The following is an 11,610-nucleotide window of genomic DNA, read 5'->3' as shown; positions in this document are numbered from 1 at the left end:
ACTGGATACGGGGCTAATTGATGCTAAAGTGTTGAGAGAAAGGCTGAGCTGAGTGCTAAACTGAAGAAATCTAGGAAGAAGAAGAGACAAGTCCGAGAGGTGAGTCTCAGTTCTATTCTGCCAAATCCTCACCGAGAAGCTCTGTGCTCAGATCCCTGCTAACGGTTGAGCAAGGCTGAGAGGGAAGCTCATCCTATCATCCGATCCATCCAATCTGGCAAACAGATCTCCATCCGAATCGATGCCTAGTTGTTGACATTGTTTGTATTTGTTTCTATCTCTTTTCATCATTGTATTCCATCTTCTTTATCTTTTCATTCACACACCATGTATCAGACGCTTAATAGATATCTTGAATGTCTCGATCACTTTCATATTCCATTCTCTGTCTACTTTCGTTCCCTCGTTAATCACTTTCTCCATGATGTCTTTTTAATCCCCTGATAGTTAGTATGAATTAAACAAGTAACTTAATCTATGTTAAAGAGATAAATATGTTTAGCTAAGGTATGCTAGATGACATCTTTACTTGTGAGAGCAGAAGTGAAGATGTGATTTATCGAGAGAAGGTTAGAAGAATGCGTTAACTAAGGCGAGTAGTACTTCTAGAGATGGAAGTAACCTTGCGTTCATTACGTTCGTCTCTGTTTCACCACAGACATGTGGGAGCGCGACCGATCACTGAGAGGTGTACGCCAAGAGAAAAGCGGAACCATACTTATAGCTTTAACGCAATAAAAAAACTTGCGATGTTTATATTAGTTATCTTTCTCTTTCTGCGTTGTATATAAGACTTGCCGCCGCATTACATGTTCTTTGCATAATCTTCACAGCTAGCCTGGACCCCAACATCTTGTATCATGAAACCTGTATCTTGTATCATCTAGCTTAGGTTTACTGCACTTTATTTTTATTATTGCATTTTTACTGCTTTACTTTACTTTACCGCAATTTTATATACTTGTACACAAACATTTTTAAAGATTGAAAAACCTGGTCGCATATATCACAAACATACCGTAATAACCTCAAACAGTCCCTGTGTTCGACCTCGGATCACACCGAGAAACTTGTGGTGGAATTATACTTGGTTCCAATGCAAGGAAACTTGTGACAACACATAACATACTATAAGAACTTTCATAATTAACGCATATCTAGACGTAGTATCACATCATCTTGCGTGCATCACATTGCATAGCTTATATATCCTTCAGCGTTCAACACCTTTGTCTAAGGAAGGTTCTGTCTAGGAGTGGGTATTTAAACTGACGAAAACGAAATATCTCTACCTGGGAACCGACCTAGAAGGTGAATTGAGCAAATATTTTATAAGCATGATGCTTGATTTTACTAAAAGAGTTTAATAAATGAAATTAAGTATTGTTAAATTATTCAATATAAATGTTAGATTGAGCAAATTTAAAGGAATCAGAAAAATTCATTAGCCAAGGTTTTAACTAAGTATAATAAAATCCTAATAAAAAATTAGAATACTTTAATGGGAGGAAGTTGGCATATATGATATATCAAATATTCAGCTCTCACGTCCCCAAGAGTTCACACTGTGAGATTCATGCTCGGCTTCGTGTCACCCTGGGTGCGGCCTCCCTTCAGAAAGTGTTTGTATGGGTCAATAACAAGGTGAATGGGGGACAATATTCAAGTGGGAGAGGGACGTGTGTCAACGTATCCCACATTCTCCTCCATTAGATTGTATCGTGAGATTTCTATGATCTGCCTGCGTGTTGTCATAGAGCGACCATCCCTTTGAAGGGCCTCATCATAGGGGTCAGAACAACACAAACTTCAACAATGAATAATGTTTCTTAGGTTCATTTTCAATAGTTGTTTTTCCCTTCGGTAGCCTATTAAAACGTACCTCTAGGATCCAAAAATGGAGGGTCACACTTATGAGAGGAGTTAAGTTAGTTAATGAATCTTGATCAAAACAACGATAGCTAAAAACTAGAGGAATAAGAGTTTTTTTGGTATTAGTGATTGGCTAAGATTGTCTCAATTCAGGGGAGGAGTGGCTGATCACCGTTAGGTGGCTGTTGCTCTAAACCTCTGAAGTATCGTTGCAAAAACTAAAATCACTAGTTTAATTAGGGTTCTATGGTTAAATGTGTTTTTGCTTAATTGATTGGATAATTATGTAATAGGTTATGACAAAGATAACTAATAAGGTCAATTGATTTTTATTGTTTCAACATGTCTTCCACAATCATATCTTTGCTTAAAAATGAGAATTAACTGATGAAAACTATGTGATGTGGAAATCTAACCTGAATACGATTCTGGTTATTGATGATCTGCGGTTTGTCTTGACGGAGGAATGTCCTCCAGTCCCCGCTCGAAATTCATCTCAAGCGTTGAAGGATGCTTATGACCGTTGGACAAAGGCCAATGGTAAGGCTCGAGTCTACATCTTGACAAGTCTGTCCGACGTTCTTACCAAGAAGCATGAGGCCATGATGACTGCATATCAGATCATGGAGTCACTCCAAGAGATGTTTGGACAACCGTCTGCTAAGATTTGGCCCGAAACCCTCAAGTATATTTACTATGTGTGCATGAAAGAGAGCCAATCAGTGAGAGAACATGTTCTCGACCTGATGGTCCACTTTAATGTCGCCAAAATGAACAATGCGGTCATAGACGAGTAGAGTCTGGTGTCCTTTATTTTGGAATCTCTTTCGAAGAGTTTTCTTCAATTTTGTAGCAATGCAATAATGAAAAAAATACAGTACAATCTGACTACCCTTCTAAACGAGTTACAGAATTTTCAGTTCCTTATGAAAGTTAAGGGACTAGTAGAAGGATAGACAAATGTTTCCTATTCCAAACAGTTTCATAAAAGTTCATCCTCTAGACAGAGGACGACTTGGTGCTTTTTCCTTGACCCTCCATTGATTGTTCTGAAGTATGTGCAAGGTAGGATGATCAAAAGGAAAGGTTAAAAGCTTTGTCGGAGCTTCACCAGAAAACAGTGAGAATGGGAGATTTTTAAGAGAGCTTAATCAAAATTTGAAGGAAAACAAAAGAGGAAGAAGTTGAATGGAAGGGGTTTTATAGGGGTTAGTGGGCACATGATTGTGGGTGATGAAATCAACATCATGATGGTGCATTAATTGAAGGAAATCAGACATGAGGATTTCCATGAGCAGCGGAATGATAGTTCCAAATTCCATTCGATATTGAATATACACAATTACAATCAAGAAACGGAAACTAACAGGTCATGCACAATACGAAATTACAGCATGCTTTAGATAATCAAGGGATAATAAATACATACCTTTGAAGACTCATTCTCCAAACTCCCTCGATCATGAACGCTCGATCAGCCTCCAAGACAGCGATACACGAATGCTCGAACACAATGACCGTAACACAACACGATCAATAGCCAACATGAACTCAACGATCTCCAAGATCACGAACCCAATGAACGGCCTCCAAAACATCAAATTCAGCTGAGTTGAGTGAGAACACCACCACAATGGCTACCTTGGTATTCTCGATGTGAGAATCCAGAAGTGTGGGCTCTGTGTGGACTTAGTTAGAGGAAGATACTGGAGAAATAACAATCGTGTAGACGATTGAGCAAGTGGGAGATGAGAAGTGTCTATCGTATAGACGAATGCTCAATCGTGTGGAAGAAGGCAACCTATTGTATAGAAAATGCCCTGCGATCGTTTAGCTACGACCAACTTGGTGAACTATCTGTAGTAACACTCCATGATCGTTTAGTCTCTCTTTAAGCTATCGTTTAGTGAAACCAATTCACATGACAACATTCCGTGAGTTCTTTCCGAGAATAGAAACTCTTTTAAATTTAGGAAAACATTTTTCCTTTAATCTCAAGGTTACCATAAAACCATCAATAACCTCCCACTTAATTGGTTATTAGAGAGAAAGAGATAATTATCCAATAATTAATATTATTATAAATATATATGATAACTAGCTTACCATATTATATTTATAACCTATAGTTTTAATATTTCATCTCATGAAACATATAATCCATAGTTATTTTTCTATTTTATGGTACTTAATGTAAATCTCATTTACATTAATCCTCCATTTGATGTATCTCATACATCATACCGATCATATCATATATAATCGAATTTCCTCTTGTCAATTTGAACATTTCAAATCAACCACAAGAACTGATTCTCAACTTGAATCCATTGAGCTACCAAGGGGACCTTATGGACTTGTAGCTTGAAGCTCCAAGGGTACGTGAATCACTAAATAAACTCTTTAGTCACGGGATCCATCAGCCATTAACTGTTGAGCACTACACTAAAGACCGACAGCTGCACTCTCCTTACTACAAATATATTTTGTGTCCATATCAACCAATCAACAACGCGATAACCCTTCACAGATCGCTTGTACGTATAGCTGGGCTAATAACTGTTATGCCCCTGTAGATACATCTAACTCCTTAAGTACCACTGATCCCTCTAATGAACAGAAGTCATAGTCTTACTATGACTGAATCCTCTCTTCCAAAGAGATGCTATGTCCATTATGTTTAAGACCCAGAATCAGCCCTTAAGGGAGCAATCTATCTACTTACCTCTGCTTCGAGGAAGGAGTGAATTCTATCTTGTGTAACTGAGTTCCTAGCTTCCAGATCAGACAGGTCCCCAAAAAGGTAGGCATGTTGAGTTGGCAAGGCCACTCTCACCCATACTAATCAAAGGACCGCCCTCAAGGCAGGAGTTCCCAAAACACTCAAGCTTGTGGTCATGTCATCTATGGTCGTTTAGGTGAGATGTAAGTCTCAAGTATCAACGACGTTATATAAAGAGACTAGTCATCTCGTGGTCCGGTCTTATACAAACTCTTTGTATAGGACATCCCCGCTCACATGTCTCCACATGAATGGTCAGGATCAACCATCTGTAGTAATTCACAACACTTGTAAAACTCTACAAAGCGGGCCGTATCCGTAGTGTCACTAGGATCAGATATCCCTTCTTAATCCTTATACTACAGATCTTTTTAGGTTATCACTTAAGGCATGATCCACTTATATATCTCATATACATGCTTAAGTTTACATACAATAACCATGGAGCTTTGTTTATTGGATATGAGTAAATACCAAATAAAATAACTCTTATTTTATTTATAACAATGTGTACAGTTTATAAACTACGAGACTGCGGGAGAATTAGGACACCAATCCCAACATTAATAGTGCTTGATGGAATGTGTGTCAGGCAGCGCATGGCTATCACTTCAAATTCCATTAATGATTAGAAAACCTTTGGGCACCCTCACCTACGATGAGTGTTTTGGATGAGATGAGGCATCACTCAGTGCACCCTACACTCATTGCAACTCTCCTTCATTTTTTCCAAAAATTCTAAGTGTAAAGATACTAATCACAACTCATCGCAATCAATTCAACACCAACCAAAATCCACAAAACTCAAGGAATTCAAATATATTAAAAAAAGCATGAAACTAAGAAAACAAAGCAATAAAGTAAAGACAAAAAGTTAGGACGCATCCTTAGTGAGATGTTATCATTGTCGCTGCAGGGACTATCCCTTCTCCTTCATTCGAGCTTTCTAAGATCAATTGAGACTTTTTCACAATCAACGTTGCGTCCATAATATGGTTTGATTCTTTACCCATTAACTTTGAACGCATTTGTGCCATATTCATTTGTTAGTTCAACATTTCTATGAGGGTAGATTTCCTTGATTATAAAAGGTCTTTACCATATCGACTTCCATTTGTCTGGAAACAAACGCAAATGAGAGTTAAATAGAAGAACTTTTTGACCTACAAAGAAAGTTTTCTTACTGATGCGTTGATCATGCTAACGATTTTTTCTTTCTTTGTATATTTTTGCATTTTCATAAGTTTGAAATCTCCACTCGTCCAATTCATTCAATTGCATTTTCCTCACATCTCTGGCTGCATTTAGATTAAGGTTCAGCTTCTTGGTGGTCCAATGGGCTCTATGCTCCAGCACTAATGGCAAATGATAGGCTTTTCCAAATACCAACGCATAAAGAGACATCCCAATAAGTGTCTTATATGTGGTTCGGTAGGCTTAAAGCGCTTCATCTAGCTTCTGTGCCTAATATTTGTGAGTTGTGTTGACAACTTTCACAAGAATAGTTTTGATCTCGCAGTTGATAATTTTAGCTTGTCCATTTGTATGTGCCATTTTCGCCCTATGATGTACACCATACTTTATCAGTAATTTGTTGATGATGCGATTAATGAAATGCGTACCTGAAGGGAATCTGATTCCCACAGAAGCGTGTGATCACCTTGTATTTTGAAAAATGATTTTATAAAAAATAAAAATAGTGAATTAATTATCACAAAATAGGATAAACATTCTAATAAGCCTAAGCATGCTTCTAATGAAGAAGAAGAGAAGAAATGGAAGAAGAAAACTCAACCTTGAAGATTCCCCTTTCTTCACGTTTTTCTCTCCTTCGCAATCAAACAAACTTGAATCTCTCAAAGAATAAAGACACCATCGCAAGAGCTTCCCCATTATGCTCTAGGAATCTAAGGAGCTAGATGTGTGGGCTCTAACACATTGGAAGAGGGAATGAAAGGTAGAGGAATGTGTTGGGGTTGATGCCCTAAATCTCCTAGGGTCCTATAGTTTTTAATTGTAATGTACAAATATTTTATTTATGTAATAAAATATGTGATGTTTTTATTTCCAAATTAGTTGCATTTACCACAAACCAATAAACTAACATCCAAGGTTACACAGGAGTATATACACCCATAAGAGTTCAACATGTAGTGGCGTAGGCGTTGCGATTCTTGTAGGTTAAACATGTATGTAGAGACATACAGGTGGATCATGTTTAAGTGATAACCTAAATGGTCTGTAGTAGATGGATAAGGTTGGATACCTTATCCTGGTGACATTACGAGTATGACCCACTTTGTAGATGTTACAATTGTTGTAAAGTACTACAAATGATCTGATCCTGATCATTCATGTGGAGACAGTGAGTGGGGATATTCTATACAAAGGAGTTTGTATAAGAACGGGCCATGAAATGTTTAGTCTCATTATATAACGACATTCATAATAAAGACTTCCATTTCACTAAGATGACCACAGGTAACATGACCTGAATCTTGAGTGAGTTGTGAACTTCTGCTTATGAAAGCAATCTTTTGATTTGTATAGGTGAGAGTGACCATATCACCAACTCAACAAGCCTACCATTTTGAGGATTCGTCTGATTGAGGAGCTGGGAACACAGTTACACAAGAAGGAATTCACTCCTTCCCCAATGTCGGGGTAAGTAGATAAATTACTCTCTTAAGGGTTGATTTCGGGGCTTGAACAATATGGCGCCACACCCTATCTTGGCCCATGAGGGGTTTGGTCATAGTTGGACTATGATTTATTATTCATTTGAGGGATCAATGGTACTTAAAGAGTTAGATGTAACTACAGGGTAAAACAATAATTTTAGCCCAACTGTACTTACGAACAATTTGTGAAGGGTCATTGTACTGTTGACTGGTTATAAGCAATGGACACAAAAATATATCTGTAGTGCAAAGAGTGTAGTTGTCGGTCTTTAGTGGAGTGTTCGACAGTTAAAGAATGGTGAATAATTTAATTAAAAGAGTTTAATTTATTATTCACGTACCGTTTGAGCTTCAAGCTACAGGTCCATGAGGTCCCTTCTGTAGCACAACGAGATTTAATGAGAATCAATTTTTAGATTAATTTGAATTGTTCAAATTAATTGAGAGAATTAATTATATGTGATATAATTAATTTAATCTACTTATATATGATATAATTACTATAATGTATTTTGATACATTATAATATAAAGTTTATTTTAGAGGAAATAAATATTTGAATATGATTCAAATATTAATTATATGAATTTGATACACATAATTAAATTTAATATAAATGAGATTTATATTAAATGCCACTGGTGAGAGAATAGAAACTATAGGTTATGTGTTATATTTGATATACCATATGGTTTAAAATATATTATATGATAAGATAGTTATCACATAAATATATATATTAAATTAATTTAATTTATTTTAAAATCATTTTGGGAGAGAGTTGTAACTTCCTCCTCATATTTTCTCTAAAAAACGTGCTAATAGGAAGAGGAAAAGTGTTCTTCTTCTTCATGGTGTGATTTTCACAAAAGGAATACAAAGATACAGAGAAATGTTCTGGAGAATCAGAATCTTATTTTTTCCTCTCATCTCTCTAAAAAGGAAAAAAAAAAGAAAAGAAAAGATCCATCTTTTCCAAAACACCCAGAGCCCACAAAACTCCTGGATTCTTATTTAGAGAATACAGAGGTAACTTTTGTGGTAGTGTTCTCATTGATGGTTAGAGGGTTCGAGACTTTTTGTGACAACATTCGGAGAAGGAATTTCGTGAAGAAGAGTTCTTCAAGGGTAAGATTTCTTAAACCCTTTTTCTTTTCTGTAATTTTTTTTTTAAAGCATGTTGCAATTATCTTTTAAATGCATAATCTGTTTGTTTTTGCTGTAAAATTTATGTTCTATAAATTTTGGGTATTTGGTTCGATCCTCTTCCACTCATGGACCTTCAATGGTTCCTTCATAATGTTCTTGAGAGAAAAGAGAAAATATGAGAGTGGAGGCTAGGTTCTCTTTTCACTAAATGAAAAACCCTTACCCTAAATGGGTTATAATATTGTATTTATAGGGAGAGGGTAACCCCCTCTCCAAGTTTTTCTCACTTTCCATCACATGGTAATTGATCAATTAACTATTAATTAATTAATTAACATATAAATTAAATAACTATCTATTAAATCATATTTAATATACAGTTAATTAATTAACATAAATATCACATATTTATACTAGCCTCCATTCTCCATTATTTATTACTTAATTAATTAGTCATTAACATAAATTAAATAACAAATCATATTTAATTTAGAGTTAATTAATTAACATATAAATATCACATATTTATATGCATACATCTCTCTTATGCTATAATTCTATATAAATCCAATTTATATGAATTTAATAATTGAATCTCATTCAAATATATCACACTTATCTAGTTTGGATTATAGATCATATCTATAATTAACTATATTCTATAATGTATCAGAATACACTATATATTAATCATATCAGTATAGAATTCCTTTAAGTAATTTGAACAATTCAAATCATTCCTCATTACTATCCTTAGCGAGCTAACAATGGGACCTTATGGGTGTGCAGATTAGAAGCTCCAATGATATAAGATTAATTAATTAAACTCTTTAATTAAATAATCAATATTCATTGATTACTAGTCACTCCACTAAATACCGATAGTTGCACTCTTGGCACTGTAAATATATTTTTGTGTCCATGGATATAACCAATCAATAACCAGTCGACCCTTCACAAATTGCTCATAACTACAGTTGGATCAAAATATCTTTTTACTCCTATAGTTATATCTAATTTCTTAAGTATCACTGTTTCCTCTAATAAACAAACAGTTTGTAGTCCAACTATAAACTAACACCTCTCTGGCCAGTAAAAGGTTGGGGTCTCATTGTTCAAGACTCATAATGTAACGACTCGACTCCCTAGGACTTATACTAGATCGTTACTACATGCATGCATACATTTGAAATCGACATTTTTTCATGATTTGGTAAGAACCTAAATACTATGAAATAAATAACGTTATTAAAAGCAAATAATTTAAATTCATTTAACAGGGTACCTTTAAAACCATAAAACATAGAAAATTCTCATAAAAAGTTTAAAAGTAAAAGTACTAAAACTTCAAGCTCAAACATCAAGACTGAATTTTTTTTAAAAAAACATAAATCCTAAAAACACAAGCGGAAGCATATGACTAGGCCCAGTGGCTTGATCATGGATTTCGTCTATCATTCGTCGATGTGCCCTTACCTTTTCCTAAAAAAGAAACATGAGAAAGAATGAGTATAAAATACTCAATAAGTAACCCCATTACTGGGGTCAGGATAAGCATTTTTGTCCAATAAATGCAACATGAACTGAACATCCTAAGCTGGTGAGAGCTAATCTGAAGTCATAAAGTTGTACATGGACTGTTATCTGAATGGACAATTTAACCCGCCCTACCATAGGTGAGATGTATTCATATTAGCTGGTGAACTCGAAGGAACACATAACTGGTGGACTCGAAGGCGCACATAAATTGGTGAACTCGAAGACGTACATAAACTGGTGGACATGAGAGCACACATAATCTAGTGAACCCGAAGGCGCATGTAACTGAAATTGAGGTGTACACAACTACGGATGGGAGGACAATTGTCACTAATTTGGTCTTTCAAGAAATATGCAATAAAATGATCCCTTATCATGAAATCATAACATAACATAAATTCATGAATTCATAGCGTAATATCTCATTAACTTATAGCATGCATAACTAAATACCTTTCAACAATAAAAATATATCTTTTATGAAACTATTGGGAAAAACCAAGAATAATAGTTTAAATCTATTTTTGTCTAGCACAAAGGTAGCTCCAACAGTATGTAATATAACTCTTCTTAATAGGCCTATGCCCAATTATCCTTTTAGTATATCTTATAAAAATCAAAATCATGCTCATACTTATAACGTACGTCAGACATACTCACCATTTTCCTATTTATCCTTTCTAATTAGTTCATAAAATCTCATAACCAACAATATTATCCATAAATCTATTGCACGACACGAAGGCGATTCCAGTAGTAAGATTACTTACCTCAAAATTAAAACCATGTAAGCTTATCTTCCCTTTTCCAAGAATAACCTTGAAACAAGACCTAAAATAATAAGTCCAAATTTTACATTAATCTTTTAGGGTCTAAATCCCATTAACCAAGTTAATCCTAATGTCTCCAATTAACTTAATGGCTAGGGCTTGGTTCAAAATTAGTTCCAAAACTTAATTAAATTTGCCAACCTGAACATAAAAACAAAACCCACATTTAACAACTTGATTTCTACAATTACCCTTAATCCAAAAGGCTTAAAGCGTTTAACTTCACCAATCTTACCAATTTAACAATGACTAACTGACAGAATTGTTAGGCTTAGAGACGTCGATCACTAGCTGGGGAGAAAAACATTAAAAAAGGTGAGCTCTAAATGGCCAGTGAGTGACTTCCTTAAAGAAAACATGCTTCCATTAACTCATGATATAAACATGTCTATAATAAAACTTTGACATTCACATTCCAAGGTTCGGAAATGGTATCAAAGCCTAGCATTACTAGTATTGCATCAACTCATGATCCATCTCGTATTGTCCACATGTCATGTCAAAATGGTATCGGAGCCTAGCATTATTAGTAGAGTATATTAGTTCAATTAAATTAGCATTAAAAATTTATTAGTCTTTGTCTTAATATTATTCTAAGTATCCTTTATGATAACAATTACATTTTGCTAATTACTTCTATTGAATAACACTTTGGTAAACCTTGTGTTCCGACAGTAGAATCATAAGACTGTTGGTAAACTTTGTGTTCTAGTGTTGTAGAATTTTAGCATCTTGATTATTCGTCACAACAGATAAT

General features: G+C 35.1%; 1 protein-coding gene across 1 annotated transcript; it reads left to right on the top strand.

Moving 5' to 3' along the window:
- Positions 1–2,273: 2,273 nt before the first annotated feature.
- Positions 2,274–2,669, top strand: LOC120073091 (uncharacterized). The gene has a single exon (XM_039025699.2). The coding sequence runs from the start codon at positions 2,274–2,276 to the stop codon at positions 2,667–2,669; it is 396 nt and encodes a 131-aa protein (XP_038881627.2).
- The last annotated feature ends 8,941 nt before the right edge of the window (positions 2,670–11,610 follow it).

The sequence above is a fragment of the Benincasa hispida genome, chromosome 3 (genome assembly GCF_027475165.1).
Source record: "Benincasa hispida cultivar pf3 chromosome 3, pf3_genome.v1.1, whole genome shotgun sequence".
NCBI lineage: Eukaryota > Viridiplantae > Streptophyta > Magnoliopsida > Cucurbitales > Cucurbitaceae > Benincasa > Benincasa hispida.
Note: the sequence above shows the minus strand (reverse complement) of the source record. Positions and strands in the feature narration are given on the sequence as shown.